The sequence below is a fragment of the Excalfactoria chinensis genome, chromosome 2 (assembly GCF_039878825.1).
Source record: "Excalfactoria chinensis isolate bCotChi1 chromosome 2, bCotChi1.hap2, whole genome shotgun sequence".
In the NCBI taxonomy this organism is placed as follows: Eukaryota; Metazoa; Chordata; class Aves; order Galliformes; family Phasianidae; genus Excalfactoria; species Excalfactoria chinensis.
The window spans coordinates 140,003,599-140,029,655 of NC_092826.1; the positions used below are offsets into that span (position 1 = coordinate 140,003,599).

Sequence of the window (26,057 nt, forward strand, 5' to 3'; positions counted from 1 at the left end):
ATCAAAAAGCTTCATCATGGGCATGGGTTTAACATCAACATATGGTAGCAGTAAAAGAGCATAAGTTCTTTTTTACTAGCACGAACATTTTCTTGTTAAGTGTAGGAAAGGTATCAGAATCCTTTTAGTTGGAAGGGACAATTCAAGGCCATCTGGTCCCAATCCTTGTGATGCACAGGGACACCCACAGCTCCATCAGTGCTCAGAGCCCTGTTCCCTGACCTTGAGTGTATCCAGGGATGGGGAACCACCATCTCTCTGGACAACCTGTGCCACTGCCTCACCGCCCTTTCATAAACAACATTTTCCTTATATCCAGTGGAAATCTCCTCTCTTTTAGTTTGAAATCATTTCCTCTTAATAGAGACACGGGTCTGATCTTCCCAGGTGCTGAGATCCTGTCACTATGCAGGAGTTCGAAGGGAAGATTGTCTCTTTGGTGAAGCACTTCCCAAGAAGACCCCTCCTTTTTGAGGAATCAAAGCGGGAATGAAAAAATGGAGGATCAGAAGGTCGTGTGACTCTGCTATCTATCCCAGGTAAATCATGACGTCCACCCATCCAGGTTTACAGACCTCTTCCCCTGGTGTGCTATTGGTATCATATCCACAAGCAACAGCATATGGTGCAGGGTACACATCTGTCCAGCCCTGACTTGTGCAATTCCTGCTCACATTTCCTGGAAGAAAGAGAAACGGAAGATTAAAACAAGACACACTGGGCATGCTCTTAAACAAACACTGGCCTTTTGTTAATTCAAATACCAGAGCACATTTCTTGTCGCACTTGTAGTAAGTCTCATAATTTTCTTTTCTGCTAAGAAGTGCTCATCTTACACAATGCAAACAAGAAGGACCAACTGGGTCATAAATTCAGTCTCCAGAAAATAAGCAGATTTTAAACTGAGATGCCCACAAAACACTCTTACAATAGTAACATAATTCAGTTTGGTCTTGGTTCCTTGGTTGTGGGCAGTGCAAGGACATAATTATTTGAAAGCATTATTGTCTCCATTCCTAGAATATACATATCTTTTTCACCTAACCAGAGCGGCAAAATGTTTCCATCTTTCACTTTGCTTGTGAGAAGCCAAGTGCTCACTTCATTGCTGTGCAAATGGGAGAGCTGGGAACTGAACACACCCCTCAAAGCACAGATCATGCCCACAAGACAAGCCCTGAGCTTTATTCAAATGTGCTTCCCATGAAATCTGCTGTACTCTCGTTTGAGAATGAAATGCTTCAAAATTTGGCTATGAGCAACAGCGACAAACTGTGTTGCCTGTTTTAACACGTACACAAGGCGGGTGATCCTCAACAAAGAAGCGATTCACCAAGAAGTTAGCTGCACATTTCCCCAGCACCTTCTCTGACCACCAAACCATTCTTAGTCCATCTCATGTGAATCGCACCATCATATTGTCAACTTCCAAAACTGTACTCGTTGACTGGTTGGCATTCCTTGGGTGTCATTTGTCACATAAAACTGCCTGCCATCCCTGACTGGAAAGCTGGTACAATAAACCAGAAGGAGCAAATGGTAAACAGTCCAAACTCGCTTATGACTTCTCAGATGAAGAGTTACATCAGTGCAACTCTAGAGCTTTGCAGACATTTCCAGAAATGGGGATCTTTGCACACAGGAATGATAAAACTACTGCAAACAGGAGAAAATCAATTCTGCTGCTATGACTCATGAAAATATCTAAGTAACACCTCCAGAAATTTCTGCCTATTGAATCATCTGAACATCTTCCTTACGATAAACCTCTCTCACACTGACATCAGCAGCAGCCTATTCCCTGACTTCATTCAGTCCTTGAATCCTTCATAGGTGGGTTTAGACCCTAAAACTTGTCCATGTAATTCATCCTTACGATCATCCTGAACACCATGAAGGCTCTGGTACCTTTGTTTTTGTTTTTGTTTTTCAAAAGGATAAAGTAGTTAAATACTGCTCCAGAAGCAGCTACCCGCAGCATAGTTTGGAGGGTTGCTGTTCTCCAGGCTTTTATGCATGGTCACTGTTTGCACTCATTTTTTATTTACCTGGGTTCACAACAAGATCATGAGAGATCATGTGCAAACAAATCAAGGACATGACTGTTCAGTTTTTGTTGTTTATTTTCCAAGGTGTTATGTAATTTATGTTATTTCTTCTTCTTTACAATGGATCTCATTATTTGTTCTTTTTCTGCTTCTTATTTCCTGCTCGTGACACCTCCCTTCTGTTTGGGGATGCCTTTGGCTTTCACGGTGGTTTTTATTCTTAGCTTCTCATTGTCAGCAAGCTAAGGAGGCCAGTTTCAGCTTAATTCATTTCCTCATATTTCTTGTATTTCTACTTTTAAAGCGTACTTCCCCTTAACTGTTTGACTCTTCCTCAGTTCTTCTCACTGCTCACAACAGTTTTCAAAGCTGTCTTAATGCTTCAACTGATGGTAAAGGGAAAGCAAACAGTATAGGAAAAACAAACCAACCAGACAGCGAATCAACCAACCAACTCCCTGCCTTGAGGGATTTTCACTGATAAATCTTCTACCATTCTTTGCTGCTTGTGTCACTATTTGATGCAAGACTGGAATGCAACAAATCTGATAAAACAAATGCTCATAGTTCTCAGATTCTGTGTTAGATGACTGGGAGATGCAAAAATGCAAGGTTAGAAGATCCAGATTTTTCCACACTAAAATCTCGGCTCAAACGATGGAGTAAACGTTTCTAATCACTATGTGAAATGAGGATATTGCATTGAGGGACATGGTTTAGTGGGGAAATATGGACTAGATGATCCTGGAGGTCTTTTCCAACCTTGGCGATTCTATGATTCTATGACAAAACTTGGAAAAAGCTTAACTCTTATTCTGAGACTTACCTAATGAACCAACAGCAAGCTAATTGAAGCATTAAACTGAGGTTTCTGTGCTACAAGCCCAAAGCTCAGCTCTGTCACAGACCCCCAGTGAAACTGCAGCAGTTCCTGTGTTCTCCCTAGGTCGCAGTTTTTCCACCAATAATATGGTTTAGTAATAACATCTGCCTTTCTGCCAATGGGAAGGCAAGTGTTCAAAGCGCCAAGAGATTTTTAGGTTATTTTCCAGAACAGTTTCCTATCTACTATATGTAATTCTCCCTGGAACAATGCTCTAATGAAATACTTTACTTTAGAATATCACTTATGCATGAGAGCTTTGACTATAAGCCCTACCATTTCTTTATGTTGTTACACAACATAACCCGTTTCCTTACTTTAAATCTGATGATGCAGATTCATTTTGTACCTCTTCTCCTGTACACTATGAAATGACTTTCTCCACAACATCATGACCTACACCTCCTGAACCCACATTTCTCTAGTCTGAAGTGCTTAAATCTAGCTAGTTTCCACCCACACCTTTATTCATGCATTGCTCCAATGATGGGATTCTCCTTCAGATCTGAGTGAGTCCACCCAGGATCACCAGCTTCACCTTCCATGAAATCTTATGGCCTTTCTGTTTCTCCCTCTGATGCCTACAAAAGCAGAACAGTGGCACAACTGCAAGACCTCCTCCTGTCTCCAGTATCCTCAAAGCCCTATACAAGGTGTCTAACTCAGGCTCTGCAGTGGATGTTCATCGTCACAGCCATTCCTCAGGAAACGGGGATCATCTTCTACAGCAAAACACTGAACACAGTTCATTAATTGGGACAGACTTTCTTATACAAGAACACAGGCAAGTGAAACTTTAATTCAATTTCCTGATGTAAAAATGTATTTGGGAGTGACATGAAGAGACATGAATCTAAACAACTTCTTAGATTGAGTGATACCCACCAGTAAAGGCCTGGTAGAGGAGCTACACAATATATCTGTGGCATAGTGAAGGAGCAATCAGTGAATTTGAGATGGAAACAATATTTTCTTCAAAAAAGAAGGCTGTTTTATCTGTGTAGGAGTTACATACTGAATAGGTGAACCAAGTAAATACAAAGAGATAATTGTATTCCAAGCAATTTGTCGCAAGGATCCAAATCTCATAAGGTTTTTCTCTTAATTATTTTTATCTCACATTTGTTTCAAATACACTCTTCAGTCTCAGAAATACATCTGAATGTTTGTGGCATAGGTGAGATTTTAACTTTTTTGCCTTAATAGCAGAGCATTTCTTATTGGCTTTGAATGGAAGCGTAAATCCATACAAAGAGATCTGAGTCTTCCATTGCTAAAGAATACTCTCCCTCTTGTTTCTCTTGCCCATGCCTGAACTAGCTTCAAAAAGAGAGGGGATGGTCTGCTCCATGCATCAATCTGTTCTGCTTCTGTGCCATTGTATTCCGTGGCCAGAAATTGATTTTTTTCAAGTAGGAGCTATTAAAGCAATAGCAGTTCTTATTTACTATTCTTGAGATGCCACTGAGCTCCCCCAAACATGTACGGTTCCATTTTTATTATTGATTTGTCCTGCCATTACTGGGAAACATCTGAGACCTCCAGACAGAGCTACAGCTTGTTCTTAATTGGATACAGAGGCGGCTGGATCTGGGAGTAGCTTAAATGGTAAGGCACAGTAAAGATATTTTCCAAACTTGCTTTATCTGCCCTAGTCCTGACCTTGTAAAATCATTCTTCCAGTACAATTTCTGCCAGCACAGTATACAAACAAATCGTGGCATGGTATCAACACATCATATGACAGTTGCTGCCATCAGTTTTCTTCTCTCTCCTTTTGCTCTTATTCAAGTCTCTTGGTTTGTGGTTCTGACTTACACACTGTTCTCCCCCACATCCTTGATTTTGGGAGATCTCCCATTTTCCTTTCCCTTCCTTGCCTTTCCTGCACATTACATTTCTCACTGCAAAGATTCTGATCCTTAATAAGTACAGGTAATTCCTCCCTTCTTAACACCACATATTCCCCTTTATTATGCAGTTTTGCAAACCCTGTTTTCTCACAATGAAAGCAGAGCTGTCAATCTCTAGGACAAATTTCTCATTGGATCTTTAGACATTACAACCATTAGTAGAATATGAAATATTTACAAGAATGAAATGCACAGTTCAGTATAAGTGGTGGCATTAACCCCACAAGGCATCGGCTGACAGCAGGCTTTCAATGTGAGGATCTCACAGCACAACATTGCTGGGTGTACATGACCTTCTCAGCGCCAGACCTTCAGAGGAGCAGTGCAAATGTGTCATGACATCCCAGCTGCAAACAAATCTCAAAGGGCTGGAGCAAGACTAAGCCATAAATAAGCCGTACATCCAGATAGCCACCTGTTTCTTCAGTCAGTTACACCAGCACACGTTGCTGGAGCTTGCTAACACAGAGGGGTGCATTCTTGCCCAGTTCCGTGTAAATGAGAAGGTTTCCTGGCAGTGTTGTCTGTGATAGGAAGACAGGCTGAAACAGGCTACCCAGAGGGATGGTAGAGTCACTGCTGCTGGACGGGTCAAGAAACATGGGGCACTGTGAGACCTTAATGACTCTATGATTCTAAGACACATTTGAACTGAGGATAAAAAGTACCTGAAAAGGTTGAGGGCTCCCAGTGAAACAAACCTGCATAACAGATCCACTCAATGGCTCATTTCTTTGTAAATGAACACTGTAGTAATTTAACAGTGGTTCAGAATTCACTTTTGGGTTCTCAATAACAGTGGCAATATCTTCCACACACCTATCATCTATCTGTTCATCCCTCTCTCCATTTTGCTCTGTTTCAAAAACAAGGTAGAGAAAAGGAGGAAAGAAACTGAGGAAAAGAATGTTGGTTCAAGAGAAGGAAATCAAAATGCTTTTCAAGTAAATGAAAACCATTTTTAGAGGCTGGGGAAATGAGCACAATTCTAAATTTTCCTTTGTTTTCGTCTACTCATTTTAGAGCTACTTTGCATGAGCAAAATTTTGGGGTTCATCTTGCATAGCTTTTGCCATGGAAGTGTAGGGTCTCTATTCTATAGCAGACACTCGGGTTCCCCACAGAGGCCATACCACATCTCCGAAGGTCATATCATCCCTTCCTAAGGCATGTTACACAACAAACAGCCCACTCCCTGCAATGACTCCCTTTCTCATTGGCTTGAGGGAGAAATTAGAAAGGAATTTAGCTTGGATGCTTAACTATGAAGTGCCTACAGTTTGGTGGAAGGACTCTCAACTATATATTTATAACAGATCCCTTGGTGTGCATTCATGTCCTTCCTACAGATTTCCATTGACTATCCCAGGACATTGCTATACTCTGTCCCAGGACTCACTCTAAGCCAACAGGGATTCAGGTGCTTTGAAGGATTCCTTGCAGGGCGTGTGATGACTCTGCAAGCTTTCAGGTGACATCAGTGGAGCTACCTGCAGTAGTGTGTTTGACCAGTTCCTTCAATGCCTGCAGGTGGCTCATTCTTTTGTTATTTCATGGGGAGCTCTTTGATTTGCTCTGTGCAGTTGTATAGGATTGTGTGAGTCCCAGAACTGTCCTCTGATAGCTGGATACTGCACCATTAAGACCTGCATCCTAGCAGCAAATGACAGACATCCAATGGATTTGACTTGATTGCTTCTGACCTAATGAAGTGAAATAACGCTACAAGGGATTGGTCAATGTCTTTCAAAGCAGAGGTATGGAGAAAGGGTGCTGATTCCAAAGCTCTCTACAAGTGAATCAAGAAGACAAATGGCAGAGTTAAATCTCTGCTGCCCATCATACTAAATTTATAAATGGGCCATCAGTCAGAGGCCAGGAACGATATGAACCATGTCTTGTTTAATGCACGCAAGAGGTAACTAGGATCAAACAGTAATTAAAATAACTTTGGGCACAATATAAAAAAACAAACAGAATGACACAAGATAACACAAAAGCTCTCGACTGATATTTGCTGAATTGAAATATGCCACTGAGAGAAAGATGTCTTTTAAATTTGAAAGAAAAAATGATCTGACAGAAGACAATGAAAGTGTAAATTTAAAATGATAGAGTGAAAATCTAAAACCAAATGAAGACTTAGTCTTGATGATGGATGTTGTATCCACTGTAACATAATAAGATCCATAATTCTTCCAGCAAGTCTTGGGGCTCTACTTGATGAAAAGGGTCAGATTCTGAATTATAATGCTGTCATAAACTTAAGTTAATCCAAGATTAAAAGATTTTATATTTTATATTTTATAAAATAGAATCATAGAATTACAGACTCATTATGGTTGGAAAAGACCTCTAAGATCATCCAGTCCAAGTGTCCTCCTAACACCGATGCTGTCCACTAAACCATGTTCCTTAGTGCCACATCTTCATGTTTCTTGAACACCTCCAGGGATGGTGACTCCACCATCTCCCTGGGCAGCCCACATCAGTATCCGGCCACTGTTTTGGTGAACAAGTTGTTCCTGCTATTCAACCTGAACCTCTTCTGGTGCAACTTAAGGCCACTCCTTGTTGTCCTCTTGCTGCTATGCAGGAGCAGAGGCAGACCCTCACTTCACCACAACCTCCTCTCAGGCAGTTGTAGAGAATGATGTGGTCTCCCCTGAGCCTCCTCTTCTCCAGACTGAACAATTTCAGTCATACAGTTCTTTAAATATAAGTCAATACTGGCACAAATCTTGCAATAATATTAAACACACAAATCATTCAGATAAATATGAGAACTTAATATAGACCATCTATAGCTGACATCCTATGTATCAACTCTCAATTACCTCATAGAGCAGTGTTAAAATTAAAGGTTGACTCAAACCACTGAGAATCACCTCCAGGATAGATGTGTTGTGTCTCTCTGTTGGCTTCAGAAGAAAATCCACTCACTGTACGTGATTAAATGATTAAATATTGACCTTTCATACAGCTGACAAGAGGTGAGATGATACTGCCTGTTCCACATAGACAGCGAGAAGCAAGGCTGAGTAGGCAGAAAACCCATCTCCATTAACACAGGTACTCAAATTCAGGGCAACTGCTGTGACTTGGCGGCTCCAGAAGCAGATTCTACCCACATGCATGCCTCTTCTAGTTGGCTTGAAAATACAAGAATGTACTAGAACTAATGATGAACTGCAGTCCTTGCAATGAGCAAGCTTTTTCATCATGAGGATGGGAAGTGGAGCAAGGAACAGAAGTAAAATGCACTTACGAAGGAGAAGAAAGAAGAGCAGAAGGAAATTTAGAGCATGGGAAGAGAAAAGGTTCTCACTCTCATTGAGTGGGGCTTGGTTATTCCCAAAACATCTCATAGCTGAAGCCTAAAAAAACATCAGTACTAGTTTTTTTACTGCTAGCTGCAGTGTGGACAGTTTGCTTTTGCAGGACATAAATCCCTCGTACAAATGTCACCTTCTGTGTATTGAAAAGAAGCTAAAATGTGCTGGTAAAGAGACATCAAACTGTGCACTTTCATTATTAAAGGTGCCAAAAATATTTACATCCATCTCCTTCACACGGTACTGATGAATGTCATAAAATAATGAAAATCTTCTGGATTTGTGAGTAGCATAAAAATTTAATGTCAAATGACATCAGAACTATGATAGGCATTTTAAGGTTTCTAAATGCCGTCAGGTATTTTATCCTTTATTTACCATGAGATATATTAGTCATTTGAAGAGCATATTTTCCACTATAAAGGAAAATCACTTTAACTCTTCATTTCCCAATCTCTCTTTTATTGCTCTAAATTAAATCTAAAATTGCTCACACCTTTGGTCTAAGCTTTCATATTACTATAAAGGGATAAAAGAGTGAGACATAAACATTTACTAAGTGATTTATTTCCTTGAAAGTTATTCAGCAATACTCACTACTACAAAGGAAGAATGGCATATATATATATGGCATACGTATACATATGTACGTCATGCCTTCCTCATTGATGTGGTCTGGTGGAATGAAGTATGAGATAAACTTCTCAGAGAGGTCACAGCACTAGGATAAGAATCCAGGACTTCTGGTTTTCCCCTCTGGATTTGCCCAGGATTTAGGTGTGGTCTTGGGCAAGTCATGTAATCAGCGTGTGCTGGTTAATCAGTGTCATGTCCTGTTCTGCTAAACAGAGACAATATTGTGTCCTTACTCTTATTCATAGTTCATCATGTGTATTTTCAGTGTAAGCCTGTGGAAATGGAGGCTTACCAGCTTGGTGCATAATGTCCAGTGCCAAAATGCTTCTTTCTCAGTGAAGAATTGCAGAACTACTATAATAAAAATAGTAAATATTGACTATGAAGAGACAGAGTCCTGTTGCTGCACTGCCCCTGAGATCTGAGCTTTAAATTAAAGCTTCCCAGAATATGCTAACCTGTGCATTAAGTTGTTTTCTCCATTAACCTCTCCTGCCTATTATTTGTTAGGTTAATTTCTTGGCTACTGGACAAATTAGTTATTTCAGTGGAAAAATACTTGATTACAGTTTCAGCTTGCTTATTTTATGTCAGAGACTTAATTAATTACAGAGCTAAGCTGTCCATTTTGAACAACAAACATACTGTTACAGAGGTTGATTAAGTTTTTGTTGCACAATCTCTCAATGAGTGGATTTCACAGGGACTGCTTTTGCACCCCTATGACACAGAGAAGTGCTCTGTGCTGGAAGAAGATGGGGAGGATGATCTAATGGTTTGGGCATCCATATGTGGCTTGGAAACCTTATTTGCCCTGTGTAAATCCTTAGCCCTACCGGATCTGTTCTTCTCAAGAAGTACCTCTTCTCCCACGTAACCAGTGATAGGTCAAGGGGGAATGGCCTTAAGTTGCACCAGGGGAAGTTCAGGTTGGATATAAGGAAGCATTTGTTTTCTGAAAGAGTGGTAATGCATTGGCACAGGCTGCCCAGGGAGGTGGTAAAGTCACCATTCCTGGCAGTGCTGCAGAATCATGGAGATGTGGCACTGAGGGATGTGGTTGGTGGGCATGGAAGGGGTGGGCTGGGGTTGGACTTGGCCACCTTGGTCTTTTCCAAGCTTAACAACCTATGGTACAATGTGGTTATATAATGTGATACGATGTGAAATCCTAGAGGCAGCAAAGCCATAAAAGCACTTCAGCAAGATGAGCTGTCTTACCTAGAAAAGTGGTGAGGAACCTGAAGTACTTCGGGCATGGCTTCACCACAACTGCTCCCACCTGCGCTTCAGGCCAGCACGTGATGTTGTCCCACTGCCTTCTGCAACCTGGGGGAAAGAGAAAAGCTGGTGGTAGAACAAGCACGAGTGACTCTCTAGTATCTGCTGTATGGAACATAGGAGAACAACTCTGCAGGGGTGCACTGAGTCTCAGTGGAAGCATCTTTTGGCATTGGAGAGCAAGATGGTATGAAGCCCTATCTGAGCTAGGAATGCAGGTGTAGAAAACAGAGCTAACTTCACGGAAGAACCTGATAATTTTATTACAATTCAACACTTTTTCATTAGTTTTTGAACAGAATAAATACTTTTTGGGTTAAATACAGCTAGGCATGCTCTTTTTGCACAGCTGTAGTACGCTGTTCTGATTTTGTCCTTTCATTTCTGCTTTCTCAAAATACATTAATGATATCACACATGTACCATAGGATTGAGTAATGCAATACTAGTGCTGAAGACAACACAAGTTTGCAGATAGGAATTAACAATGTCAGATGAGTTTTTGCCTTAATATGTATTTTAAAGTTCATGTCAGAATCTTGAAAACCTTATTTTTTTTTTTCCCCTTTGATTTTCCACAGACAGACACTGGCTGGCTTAGATAGATGGGTTGTCAACAGGGCTCCCTAAAAGTCACTTCTTTCTAGCACCTCTACTCAATGGTTATTTGTCACATCCCATTACATTGCAACTCTTCCCCAAATGAGACTGAAGTGTTGCTGTTAATGTCAACAGCCTAACAAGTGAAACTGGAAAGTGAAGAAGAAAGCCTTAAGAAAATACTTTCCACTAGCAAGCAAAGGGAACTACGAAAACCACTGCCAAGATACACTTCTTAGTAATTATAGCCTGATCTGCAATTCCTCCTTTAAGTCATCTTTTAGCCCTTCTGCTGAGAAAAAGGCTGGTGTCATCATCAAGTCTGCTCAGAGCCAGGCAGCTTGCTGTCTCAGATCAATAAAAGGGAGCGCAGAAAAATGCTTTGAAGCTGAAAAAAGAACTCTCAGCTCTCTTTCAAAGTTATTTCACAAGCTTTTCCTTCATTCTTTCATGAGCAAACAGAACTTTTCAGACCAAGTCCTAGGGTGAGTTTATCAGAGCCTAAAGTACAGAATAACCGGCGGTATCTTCTACGTGCACGCTCTTCTGTAGCATTCATTAAAATTCAATTTTCTGATTCCTAGTATCAGTTGCAAAGCTCAGTTTTCCCATCATCATAGTTATCTGCTACCAAACAGACAGCAGCACCAATAACATTAAGATATTAAGTATTCTGCCCTTGGAAAATAAATGATTTCTTGACAGGACCTTTCATGTTCTACAATCTTCACCTCCATCACCATCAATAAATTAACATGCACCTATTACCCCAAGACAGGCTATAATGCAAAATAATAACAAAACACAAGGTGTTAGTATCAGATGGCTTTCTAAATGTTCTGAATTATGTGCTTTGAGAATTTTTCTGACCCTTGTCTTTTTTCTGTGATAGCATTCATCACCACCACTTGTAATGCATAACGAAATCTCATAGATGTTTTCATAACAGAAGGTCCCTTTGATTAAAAAACAAAAGGTGAAGTCACACAGAAAGGACCTTTAATAATTATTGTCTTTGAAGATCTCTCTCTTACCTACCTATTAGCTCTTCTAGCATCATTATCGTCTGATGCTATTAGTGTGGCTGCATGGAAGGGTCCAGGTTTCAAAGGTGGGGTTCGTATCCCTACTTTTATGCACATAGTAACATGTGCAAAGATGTCACCATAGGATGGTTATCTGAAGAGCCAACAAGTCATTCTTTGCAAGTGTCCTCTTCTCTCCAATGACTAGAAGAGGGCTTGAGTGGCTAACTTGAGTTTAAATATCTCATTTTGAGGCACCTGGAGATCAGTGAGTTACAATTCACTCATCATAGATCTAAGGCAGAGCAAAGCCTGAATTATTTGAATAATTTATAATAATTTTATTTAAAATGTGCACCAGAAAGAATAGACATTCACCTTTTAAATGAATTGGAACAATCTAAAGATCTGAGATTTGCAAGACATTTAGCATTCAGTAACACAAGCAATTACTGTGCGCCCTGCAGTCGGCCCATTAGAATATCAAGGAAGAGTTTGTGCCTGTCCAGGACACAGAAACCTTAAGGAAACAGCATTAGAGAAAACTGCCTTCTTTCTCTAAAACCTATAGACCATACCCTGGCAAATTATTGGGGTCAAGATTCAGTATCTAAATGGCAGCTGTAAGAAAGAAAGGGACACTCTTAAGCATGGTCTGTTGTGACAGGACAAGGAAAAACAGTTTCAAAGCAAAAGGGGGGAGATTAAGGCTGCATATAGGGAATAAGTATTTTACAATAAGGGTAAGTACTGGCACAGGCTGTCCAGAGGGGAGATGGATGCCTGTCCCTGGACACAGTCAAGACCAGGGGACAGGGCTCTGAGCACCTGATTGAGCTGTGGGTGTCCCTGTTAATTGCAAGGGAAGTTGGACCTGATGGCCATTAAGGGTCCCTTCCAGCTCAGGCTGATTCTATGATACAGTCATATCACCGACAGATCAATATCTGAGAAAAATACTCCTGGGTAGAAACAGACATGGAGAAGGGAAATCCCTGTCTTCCTTGTGGCATCACCTGGCTTTAATAGATGGAAGGAAGATGACTGTTTGTTTTGCAGGATCAAATCATGTTTGGTGATTTCTAAATGCTTCTCCATTAATTAATTATAAATATTGTTCTCTCTGTTGCACTGAATATCTACAGGAAGGACGAAAACTTATTTATCAGTCCTCTTCCATGGTAGCAATGACCCCTGGGACCCATGCATTGTGAGGAGCTGCAGACCATCATGAGGAGCAATGAGGAGCTGTAGGGCTGTCAAGAGGCTTCCCCTCGGCCTCCTCTGCTCTGGGCCCAGCAAACCCAGGGCCTTCAGCTGCTTCACACTGTTTTGAACACAGTCCTATTGCCCAGGACAGAGATTTTTTCACAATTCATCACTAAGGCAGCAGTTTGGTTAATATCTATTAATAATTACACATAATTAATAATAATGGGAGACCTCTGCAAGAGACTTTACATGTGCAGGAAAAGCGCATATATTTGTGCCTTAGCACTTACTGCTGCTTTGGCAAATAGCGCTCTTCTTCTGAGCTATGACTGAGTCCAAATTAGAAGTCTTTGAAGTAAAGTATTTTCCAGAAGAAAAAATGGATAAAAAACCCAACTGGGTCCAGCCCAGATACTTCAAAATCATACTCCAGCTTGAATACGAGATGGCACTCTTCTTCCAAGGTCTCAGTCATCTGTATCCATGGGAAGGAAAAGGCATTAAGTGCTTTAAAAACTCACGAAGTGCTCTCTGGAGCCAATGATCTTGTTGTGGAGTGCTCCTTTACAACCCTAATGAAGCTGCTTTTTAAGCCTCCTTCAGATAAGCAGCTCTAACTGCTCATCCTCCTATATAAGCCATGCAATTAGCGTAATTGCTAGCAACCAGCTCTCTCCCATCTTGAAGCAGGCTCCTGAAGCATTGCTCAAGGAGCGTGGTCAAGGAACAAGCTGGAGGCTTTCAGCAATGTGTTGGAGCTTGGATTTTCACATCCAACACTTCAAACTCCCCTCTTTGCAAGCCAAGTGCCTTGGCTGTACCAACCACAGCCCTCTGGGCTCTGGGGAGTCCTCCTATATAATAGAAGCTGATGTTGGGGTGGTGTCCACCATATAGTTCTTCTTGCTCTTGGCAGGCCAGGCCTGACTCCACAACAGTGGCCAGAGATGCTGACAGAGTCCATGCTGCAGTGGTGTAGGACAGGTATATATAGGATAGGTATAGCCCGGCACATCTACAGGAGTTAATAACCTTTCCCACTGTCACTGCTAAAAGTGATTCAATGCTCAGGCCCTCATTTTCTCTCCCTTTAAAAGGTTAATAAACACAAAACATGACAACTCATATGAGGCACAGTTATCTGGCAGTTTGCAGATCTGGCAGATTAGAGCTCAGAGAACATTTATTTGAGCTATATCTACGCTTACAGAAATTATACCATCAAGGCTTATCTGGGAAGCAGCAGAGTATAACTTCCCCTTGTGAATAAAGGCGAATCTCCATAGCTCTGTCTTGGCTCTGAGAAATAACTGGGTTTGGCTGAGGAAAGAAATTAATGGCAGTAGGCTGCTTTCAAGGCATAGTCTTCACTCAGGTGAACTCACAAGTATGAGAAAAAGCCTTTCAGTGCATCTGTCATTCACACTGAACACCTCCTAACAAATGCAATCACTTGTGGCCTCTTCTTCCCAAAAGTCCTCCAGAGTTTTGCTCTCCAAATCCGTATTCAGATGACAAGACTGCCATTTGTTGCCTGGTAGATCTCGGGCAGCTCTTTTTCCTCTCACTACCTACATGCAGATCACAGCAAGCCAAAGGTTAAGCTAAGCCAAGGTATCACCCAGTCCCATCACAATGGTAACCTTGTGTGCTTTGAGTGGAAACTCTTTCTGCATGACTGAATCAGGGATGACTTTCAATTTACAATTTAGAAGTGGCACGTAACAATAATAAGAATCTAGTAAGATTCTTTTTATTCCATAAATCTTTTAATTTAATTGCAATTTGATTTTTGCTTTTAAGCTTATGGAAATTTTTCACGTTCCCAACCTCCTGCGCTAAGGAACTGCACAGCTGAAGTGTCTGCTGAAAGAATATCCTTTTCTGAATTTGCTTTGAACCTGCTCATTGCTTGTTTCATAAGGAGTTGCCTAGTTCCTTTATGAATACAGAAATACTTCTAACCTAGTCACAATCTCCCTTTCCCTCGGGAGGAAAACCATAAAATCCTCTTTTATATTCCTCCTCAAGCATCTCCTTTTCAAGCTGAAGTGTCCTGGCCTATTTAATTACTTCTTGCATGGAAGTAGTTTCCTATCACGTCTCCACTGTACCATTTTTGTTTAGAACCACAGAATGACCAAGGTTGGAAAAGACCTCCAATGTCATCCAATCCAATCATTCACCCACCACCAGTATTTCCACACTAAAAGACATCCCTTAGTACAGCACCTAAATGTTTCTTGAACACCTCCACAGACAATGACGCAACTGGGCAGCCTGTTCCAGTGCTTGACCACTTTTTCAGAGAAGAAGTTGCCCTAATTGGTCTTATAGTGAGAAGCCCAACACTGCATGCAGAACTCAAGGTGCAGCCTTGAGAGCAGGGTACAGAGGGTTGATCCTTCTCTTCCTGGCAGCTATACAAGCCTGGATGCCAATGGCTTTCTTGGCTACCTGGACACACTGCTGACTCACATTCAGACAAGCATCAGTCAACATCCCCAGCTCTATTTCTTCCACAGTTTTCCAGCCACTCTGCCCCATGCCCGCAGTGCTGCCTGGGGTTGTTGTGGCCAAAGTGCAGGACCTGAACCTTGGTCTTGTTGAACTTCATCCCATTGGCCTCTGCCCAGTAATCAGCCTGTCCAGATCCCTCTGTAGGGCCTTCCTACCCTCAGGCAGATTAAACTTCATTCCAATTTGGTGTCATCTGCAAACTTACTGAGGATGCTCTCAATTCCCTTGTCAAAGTCATCAATAATGGTACTGAACAGGACAGGCCCAGTACCAACCCCTGCAAAACACCACTCCAGACCAGTTGCTGTGTAATCTCCCTGAAGATGATCTGTTTGGCACCAAAGTCAGGTTGGCAGGCCTGCAGCTTCCCAGATCCTTGTTATGACCCTTCTTGTAGACGGATTTCTAGCTCTACTTCATTTTACTCTTCCTTGGAATTGCAGAATAGTTGTACCTTATTTTTCTACAGTAGGTTGGTTTTGACCTGGGCTAGCCTGGCTTCTAAGTTTCACTGTGATCCCTCCCACATCTCCCTGCAAAATTCAACCTCTTGCATCTTACATACATGTTATCAGTGCGTCATTTGGGCATCTCTCCTCTTTCACTTCCACCTCATTGTGCTTTTATTTTTATCAACACTAACAGTCTGTTCTGCAAACCCGTCCCATTAGAATTTCCCTTCCAGCTTTCCATGGCTTTGCATTCAATTTGGATATATATATATTTTTTGCTTGCTGCCCGCTGCCACTCCAGAGCTGTGGGCAGGATGTGACAGAGAAACCACAAAGCTGAAGGAAAACCATAGACTTGACAGAACATGCAAAACCCCAGCACTGTAGCATTTCCTTCCCACCACTGCTTTGCTCTCTGTAGCACACTCATGCTCCTTCACCCTTCTCTCAGCAAGGGATCTGTACTCCCAGTCCAGCAGGAAACTGATTTGCTCAACTGCAGAAGACAAAAAGGATCCTCAGACTAAGAATTAAGTGAAAAATTTTATCTTGGACTTTGATTCCATGCATGTGGAAAGAGAAAGATCAATTTGATTTTCCCTACTTGGTGTACAAGTTGGAGACAGTGAGAACACTGTTACTTGCTTTAAGAATTGATTTGCACTTCTGTCGTGGCTTTCAATAGAAACTGTCCAGGAACTCAACAGGAAATGTTAAAAGGTGTCTTTACTCCTACATGTTTGCAGAAATTTAACTCAAAGACATGCGAAGGAAACCTCACCTTAAGCCCCCAGACTGAGTCATTCTTAGCAGCATGAAAGAAATAACTACAGAGCACTTCTGAAGGATTATTTTTAAGCACGAAAATCCAGAGCTTTTCCATCAACAACATCCACTAGAAAACAAGAAAATATCCAATCAGCCTTTCTTTAACCAACAATCTAAACAAACACTTGACTCCATCTCTCCACGTCACTCCTTTCATTAATCATATTTGTACGCTGAGTCCTTCTGCCTAATAGCAGAACGTGTGAACTGAAACAAAAGATGCCAAGACACAAAACAAGGATTTATAAAGCCTAAAATGCAACTTCACTCCTCTTCAGCTTCCAAATAAGAAATAGTTCTTTAGTGCTTGGACATAGAGGATGTTCAAAAAATTATTCCAGCATTTCCTCATTCCTTGCCCCAATCCCTTTGCGCTTGCAGAAATTAAGCCACATTTAATCCCTGTGAATTGACATCCCTCTGCTTTCTATATGATTTTTTCCTTGTTGGTGTCTCCAGACACCAATTCATAGTAAAGGTGACTATTATAAGGGTGGTGAAGCACTGGCACAGTTTGCCCAGAGAGGTGATGGTGCCCCACCATTGGAGACACTCAAGGTTGGGCTGAATGGGTCTCTGTGCACCTGATGGAGCTGTGGATGTCCCTGTTCATTGCAAGTGATCTGGACTAGATGAACTTTTAGGGTCCCTTCCAACTCAAACAATTCTATGATGATTCCATGACTTAGTCATTCAAGTTAAGTGCTAGTCCTCTCGATGACCAGCTCTGCTTGACTTTGTCAATGAAGAAAAGCAAGCAAGCACAACTAAAAGCGTGACTAAGTGGAATTTTAAATATAATATCCTGTTGATGTTTTATAGATTTATTCTCTTCCTTCAAGACCAAAGGATGTGCTTTGCAATGGAGAAGATTTTCAGCCAAGTCTTGCTCTTGAAGTAAATACTGTTAAATACTGAACATACAGTTAAATACTGCTAAATATGACAACCCACAGAAAAAGGAAGCATAAAGGGGAACTTTCTTCAACAAATCATAAGCCATAGATTCCCTGATCTACTACTAGGAAAATACTGCAGTCAGCAGGCAAAGCTGGAGAGTGTTTCATCATTTAAAACCTTCATTATTCAGCTCCTTCCCATTGAATGGGCTGGAGTTTATGTTGGAAGTGTGCTTCTTGCCCACAACACTGACAGTTGGAAGGCCATAAAAAAGAAAACTCTGTGAGTAATTTAAAAGGCTCTCTGAATGGAAGCTCTACTTATACCCAGCGTGGCACCACAGACCTCAGCTTCTCCTTTTCTCCATAACTTCACTTTCCTATGTTAAATGTTCTGGCTACCAGGAAGTAAAGACAACATCTAGGTTACAGCAAGACCAGCGTACAGTAAAATCCCCACTGTCTGCAGCAGATGTTGAATCTTAGACACAAACGGTAACAGAAGCTCCACATAACTTATTCCATATGCAACACTTTCCTGATGTACTTGTATGTGAGATGGATGGATACCATCATGAAAATGCTTTGGCACAATCAGAAAGAAAATAATAAAAATAAAAACATCAGGAAGGAGAGATTTCTTAACCAGAAACCTGATGGGATGTGTAGTAGACAAAGTGCTGTCAAATAAAATAAAATAAAATAAAATAAAATAAAATAAAATAAAATAAAATAAAATAAAATAAAATAAAATAAAATAAAATAAAATAAAATAAAATAAAATAATTAAAAGCCCTCCACAAATAGATTCTGTCTGAGCAATTACCCAGAGCTCTGAGAACATTTTGGATTTGCTTTCCATGGGTCTACGGCAATGGCATTTATTTCTGTATCCTAATGTTGTGTGCATTTCTATTTTATAGCATACAAAAATAAAAATAACCAACAAGCCTGATGACATTTCCAAATGTGACATATTCTCCAAAATAAAATGCCTTTTCCAGTACAAGACTTACATCCAATAAATGGCTGTTAATTCCCAAAAGCTATAGGACAGCTGTTCCCGAGTCAAATAAACACTGCTGTTTGTTCAAAAGCTTGAAGCCAGGACATGTCAGCAACAGGCAAAACAAAAGCAAACCCTCCACCCCTACAACATATTAAGGCAGAAAACAGATGTGGTAACATCTTATCTCATGGCTGTGTTTGTAGAAAGATGAGGTTGAGGCAAAAGGCTCTTAGCTCTACAGGGCAGGGTGATTAGAATTGTAGGGAGAACCCCTTCAGTGGGAGAATGCATTTATTTCTGAACATTGTTCAGGAACAGTGAGGACCAATTTTCTATCCAGAAGCTTGGACCATCAGTGGTCATAGCAAGACTGAAATCAAGAAACCCTCTGTATTGCCTGGACCAGAGTTAGAATCACAGAATCACAAGGTTGGCAAGGACCTACAAGATCACCTAGTCCAACCGTCCTGAAGAGAGTATAGTAACTCAGAAGGTAAGGGAAAAAGATAAGGAAAGAACAGAGAAAGATATTTTGTAGGTCCTTTTGTCATTAAAGCGATCGTTAAGAACCAATTCAAGAGATTATTCAGTATTCAAAGAGGGGCTTTAAGAAAGGAGGCAGACTCTTTAGCAGAGTCTGTTGTGACAACACCCGAAGAAATGGTTTCAGACTAAAAGAGGGGTGATTGAGACTGAATAGAAGAGAAACGTTTTTTGCAATAAGGGTAGTGAAACACTGGCACAGATTGCCCAGAGTGGATGCCCTGTCCCTAGAGACATTCAAGGTCATGCTGGATGGGGCTCTGAGCACCTGATGAAGCTGCACATGTCCTTATTCACTGAGGGGGAGTTGGACCAGATGGTCTTTAATGGTCCCTTCTAACTCAAATGACTCTACAGTTCTATGACTATTTTAGACTGAATTGATATACCTTCCAGCGTTCACTGAATATATTAACTAGATCCTCAAGTTTTGATTTAGCTTCTTGGAAAAAAAGACTCTTAATGCCATTCCCGATGCCCTAGGATATGTGAGAATGTTGGAGGGACTATTAGATAAGACACAGCAACTGTAAGAACACTACTGGCTTCTGAAACAGTAACTAGTGGCCCTACTGATTACTCAAAAGCACCTATAGTGACTGCTTATTTGGGTGGATAGTAACAGGACAAGGGAGAATGGTTTTAAACTGAGACTCCTCCAGTGATAGAGCACCTGGAGACCTTCTGACAACTGGGCTGCCATACAAATCCAACCTACATATCATCTGTCCCAGGAGGTCTTATGCAACTGGGAAGGTGAGAATTCACTTGATCTTTTGCTAGCAAGGAACTATTAATTATTTCTTATCTTACTGCATTATAAACAGATGGTGATGAATAAACAGACTCCTCATTTAAACTTCATTAATGTTTTTCCAGCTTGACTTTTAATTTCCATATGTTCACTGCTTCTTCTCTCGTCAAACACGCCTTGACGTCTTCAAGGGAGACTGTCAAAGAACCCCAAGTTCCAAATCAGGCTTTTTAAGCCAACCTCCACTGCAGAACTGTGGGATGGGGAAGACATTGTATGGAGGATAAACAACATGGGCTATTCTCCATCTGGATTTACTTGTACGTGACAATGTTGGTGATGACATTACAGGAGTCAGCTCTGTTGCTCACAACAAGTTGAGGCATATAGAACTTAATAAGTGAAGAGCAGGGAGGGTGATGGGGATTATTTTCATTTGTATTTTCCACTTTTTGCCGTTTTGATTGGGTTTTAAATCCTGCTAGAATGACAGACAAGTTTAGATTGCAAATACTAAATGCAGTGCTGAAGTACTCAGGGTAACAGAAGCGGCTCAACTGCAGCAGCTCCTCAACGGCTACTGGCAATTCTCAATGACACTTAGAAAATTACCTCAGCTGTCTCCTCAGTACTGAGCAAACAGACACAATGTTGATCTGTACGATGCTGACAGCCTCTAGTTGTGAAGGGCTGAGCTTGTTTCAATGCCATTTAACTTCTGCAGGAAGTCAGAATCCAAACAGAGCAGAAGGTCTTCCTTTCTGGATGAAACCATCTACAAAGTGAAGTTCAACAAGGGGAATGCAAAATCCTGTACCTGGGGAGCAGTAAAGCCATGCACATTACAGGCTTTGCAGAGAAGGACCTGAGGTTGCAGGTGAACGTGAGCCAGCAATGTGACTTTAGCACTCGTAAGGCTAAAGGTGTCCTGGGTTGCACTGGGAAAAGTATCAGCAGATCAAGGGAGATGATTCTTCCCCTCTGCTCGGCACCCGAGTGGCTGTGTCCAGTTCTGGGTCTCCGCAGTACAACAGAGATGTGAACATACTGGGAAGTATCCAACAAAGGGCCACAAAGATGAAGTGCCTGGAGCTGCTGGGATTTGGGGGGAAGAAACAGAGCCAGCATTTTCTCAGTGGTGCCCAATACCCAACAGACTAAGTTCAAACTAAAACACAAGGAAATCCATCTAAACCTAAGTTGTTCTGTTTTTTATTATTATTTCTGTTTGTATTTGCAGTTAACAAGCAGAAACACTGCAGCAGGTTGTCCAGACGGGTTGCCTCCATCCCTGGAGATATTCAAACCCCAACTGGACATGGCTCTGAGCATCTTGTGCTGAATTACTGCTTTAGGCTGAGGTTCGAACTAGGTGATCTCCAGAGGTTATTGCCAGCCTCTTTAATTTGTTACCAAGCCAAGGAATATAAGAACACAGAGAATCCCCTCCCATCTCCCTAGCAGTATTCTGTGGTTTAAATGTCAACTCTATGTTCTCAAGCATTTTCTCTTATACCTAAACTTGCAGGCAATTAATCTACTAATCTGGGCTAGACTTCCCATGCCTGAGATCTACCTAATGCTGTCACTGTTCTCCATAAAGGCCATTAACCATGGGACATCACATTTTCCTCTGTAAAAGCACGGTCTCCAGAGCTGCTCACCCCATCCAAAAATGAGTCACACAGTACTTCATTCAACTGTCATCTCTAATTGACTCTGTCATTTCTGAAAGAATTTCTGATTGCAGAGAGAATCAATTAGCAATAATAAAATAAGGAGATAATGAGCACAGTCAGCTCACCTAGACGTGATTGCTCTTGTTGACAAGGCCAAAAAGAAGAATAAATAAAGTGGGATTTATTTTATTTTATTTGGATGCTTCTGATTAAGCTGAACTATCTTTAAACTGCAGCCACGGTGAGGGGAGTTTTCTTATAAAACAAAACAAAACAAAACAAAACAAAGGCAAACAACAATGAAAAAGCAATAATCAGTGATCAGGAATAAATAAAAAAGCATGTGGAAGTCATCAAGAAGCCATGCAGCAATGAAACCCGCCTTGCAGCAAGCCTTAGGGGCTCTAACACACTTCACATGGAGAGAGATTTGCCACCATCTGTGGGCCTGGAAAGCAGAACTGCCTCCAGCTACCTTCTCCTCCTAGATCTACTGCTGCTATCTGTATTATCATCTGAATGAGCAGTTACTGCATTGCCTTGGTTGAAAAAGAATCTGGAGAAAAAGCTTAGTTTTCAGTCGGGCTGGGATTGCATTCCTTGCATCTGAAATATGCTTATATGCATTTTCAAAGTAACATATAGGTCTGAGGAACTCTGTTATCAACTCCAACTGCCTCAGAGAACACCAGGCTATAGGATTACCTTATTGATTTATATTGTAAGGTGGAAGAGATGGTACTAGAGGAGCAGCCCCATAAGCTGGAGAGCAAAGAGAAGAGGAAAGACAACAGGGCAAACAGGTACTGCATATCATCCTACTGCAGCAGCTATTGGCTATATGTGGTAACCCCTGTCCGCAGAGCAACTCCCTAAACTTCTCATCATGCTCATCCACTGGGGAAGCTTTATTGAAGGCACTCAAATCCTGGGCCTGACTTGGTCTTGATGGTTAGTCTAGATGATCCTAGAGGTCTTTTCCAACCTTAATGATTCAATGAACAGATCCTGTAGCTGCCCAGGCAGGACTCCCCCAGGAACTGGCTGATGAACACCTGGGCTCCCACCAATATTGAATACACTGTCAAGGCTTGAGCTGTTGCCTCCACTTGTCCATTCCTGCATTGCATTGCTTGGCACTGGTGTACAGGGGAATGTGGTTTTGTGCATGTTGGATATAATATGAGGTTCCCCAAGGAATTCCCTTGGCAGCTTGTAGGAAAATATCACCCACAAAACCTGCACCCACAGCCAATTCATAGTGATGCATGATACTACATATAGACTCACTGGGAGAAGACAGAAAACCTGGCTTATCTAACCTGAACTCCATGGGATTTCTGTTTCGAACTGTTACTTCTCCTCAGATACATAATATTTTCCTGTGAATTTAAACTGTAGGTGATGCCAAAAAACTGCCTTTCGTATTCTATCTATGCACAATTCTGTTAGAAGTCTAAACCATAAAAAAAAACTGCAACTGGACACATTTCAATGTACTTGTCCTTAACTTACCCCTTCTAGCTACAAAAATAGCATTACTTTTAGTTTAAAGGAGGAAAACTGAAGCCAAGAAAACCAAGTAACCACCTCCACTTCAGCAATAGTGCTGGTATGGAATCATAATGGTTGTAAAGACCACTAAGATCATGTAGTCCAAATGTCAACCCATTCCCAGCATGCCCCCTAAATCATGATGCTGGAGTCGCAATAGTCTATGGATGTCAAATGAGGCAAAGTTTGCAGGGAGAACAACTATGAGACCAGCATGGATAGAGATTAGAACACATTTGGGATGGGAAAGTAAAGAATCTGTAGTAAAAAGAAACCCAACTCTCTTTGGCAGTGGGGTTGGAACTAGACGATCCTTGAGGTCTCTTCCAACCCAAGCCATTCTATTACTCACACAAATGAGTCACACATGAGTGACATCTACACGCAGCTACAATCTGTGTCATTCCCAGTACCTGAACTACTGCAACCCGGCCATGCCTGCCATGAGATCAGCATGTGGCCTGCAAAGAAAGCCAGCCATTTCACATTTGACAAAACTAAAAAGCATCACCAGATCAACACCCAGGCACATCTGAGATGCAGCTCAGCAGTACCTTCTCTTGGCTTAGTGATAAGGGAAGGAACAACCAATGCCCATTTTCCATCACATCAGACCCAGCAAAGGTCCTCTATATCACAGTGTAGGAAAAGTAAAGGGAACATTGTTGGTTTTTAGGTCACTTAGGAACATGCTCTGCACTGAGAATGAGATGATGCATTCTGTGCATCACCTCCTACACTGGCCAGGGAAGAGTCCTGCCATTTGTACAGTAATAAGTCCTACAGAAAACTTTTTCTTAGTAGTGCTACAAATTATACTGTGAACCCTCTTCGGGGAATAAAAGAGGCTGGAAAGTTCACATAACAAATGCCTTAGTGAAGGTTTCATTCCTCCAAATGCAATTTTGTATGTGAACACACAGATTCATCTCTCCTAATGATGGAAGTTTGACTTCATCTCACTTAACCCCAAACCCTTCCAAGACATTGAACAACAGGATGGGACCCACCTGGGGTTATTTCCAGCACAGCTGAGCTAAACCTCCACAATACAGCAATCATCTGAGCACAATTCACTGCATCCTAAAAGAGATACCTGCATTCAGCTTTGATACCTCAGAACAACCTAAAATCAGAGATCTCTCAGAAAAAGTAATTGCCAACCAGTGGCTATTTGCCCACGTGAAGCCAACAGATCTCTGTCTACCTGGTCTTAATTTCAATGATAAAGAATCCACCTCTGTACTGCATCACAATCACCACTTTACAAGAGGTACAAGATCACGTTATCTGATCATTGAGGTGAAAGGATAACAGGGCAGAGGGCTGCCAGCGCAGTCCTGCTCATGAAACTCAATCCCATACTGCAAAGCACATCTGCATCTTACACACCCTTTCATAAACTGGGCATGCTCCATCACAGAGCCAATAAAGCGCTCCTTCCTGCAGCTCTGAGCCCTCTGATGGTTAGCAACTTCCTTAAAACCCAAACATCAATCTCACAGCCATTTCATTCTTTGCACGTGCTGCCAGCTTAAACCAATCTTCACTGCTGTTGCATCCCAGTTGCACCTTCTGCACTCAAAAAGACAACAGCATCTTATCAGACACAGTCACCTCAAAAGTGGGCAACTTGGCAGATACCAGATCACACACCTAATAGGGAACAGAGAGACTCCAGTCCTGCCAGTGGTGGCTATCTGTGGTCCAGGACTGATTATAGGAACAGCAATTGGCACCCACTACCTGCACTGAAAACAGACATTTAATTTGAAAAGAAAGCACTGATTTAACTCACGCACATACACCCACTATAATTAATGGCTGCTCAAACACAAAACAGTGTTAAGACAGATGTTATTGTTTATCAGTGGAAATCTACCTGCTTACCCTGAGCTAGTGAATAATCTCAGTATTACCATCAGGTGTTCTTTACAAATGACTAATCTATTTGACACAACAAATTACGGCTGTGATTAAGCCCCTCCGATCGATACAACTGATAATGGCTTCTAAACAAAGCTTTATTTCTAGACTGCATTGGAACTGCGCGTTTCCTTAATCCCACTCATTCAATTAGAAAGGATAATAAATTGGTTGTTAAATCTCAAGTGATTTTCTTCTTGCTAACAGGATGTTGGATGCACAGAAGGCAATACACCTACCTGAACATAAATCACAGTACTACGTTACAACTGGCAGAGAGCCCCAGTTGCTTTCCATTCTCCTCCTTTGTGAGACTGAGCCACGTTAAAGCTAATGCTTTTCTAGGGAATTTAGCTAGGAGGTTTTATGCAACATTTATTTTTAAATCGTTCAGTCTTAGCATTGCTGGAAATAATCTTCAGCTCCGTGTGATCTCCTGTCATCACTTCCATGTCATCTCTGCCAACAGAACTGCCCTCTCCTCCACCTCTCCAAAGTTCAGAGCTGTATTTTGCAGCTGTGCTCAGCTACATTTACTGACTTATAGAGCACTACTACAGAAAAAGAGCTTTTTCTACCTACTTGAGCTCACACATCAAGCGTTGGACACTCCAACAGGAAAACACATGCTGTTTAGACATTTAGAAGCTGCCGGTCCACGTCACTTCCAAACCAGACATCTCCAAAAGTTGATGCACTTATCTATCAGTCACCCACTCAAGTGCCAGTGCAATCACACATCAGAAGTTGTGGCTTCTTTCCATTGATTGCAAGGTGAGTTCTTTGCTGGACGACATTTACTGAGGTCTTAAATACCTACTGATGTAGGTTGCGTTGTAAAATTTGGCTGTAGGTACTCATGCACACACGTGCTCCACATTGACATCATCAGTGACCATCTCAACAAACTGATATATGCAGATTGACTCAGGAGTAGTAATCACTATCTCCGTGGAGGAT

The 26,057-nt window shown here is 41.5% G+C and overlaps 1 protein-coding gene across 1 annotated transcript in view; it reads right to left on the reverse strand.

Annotated features, from left to right (window-relative positions):
• The window catches only part of VIPR1 (vasoactive intestinal peptide receptor 1), a 102,673-nt gene that overhangs the window by 37,748 nt on the left and 38,868 nt on the right, over positions 1 to 26,057 (reverse strand). Inside the window, exons 3-4 of the mRNA XM_072329814.1 lie at positions 10,037 to 10,144; positions 576 to 679 (exon numbers count right to left, since the gene is read on the reverse strand). Of these exons, the coding sequence (XP_072185915.1) occupies positions 576 to 679; positions 10,037 to 10,144 (212 nt within the window). The remainder of the gene's footprint in view (positions 1 to 575; positions 680 to 10,036; positions 10,145 to 26,057) is intronic.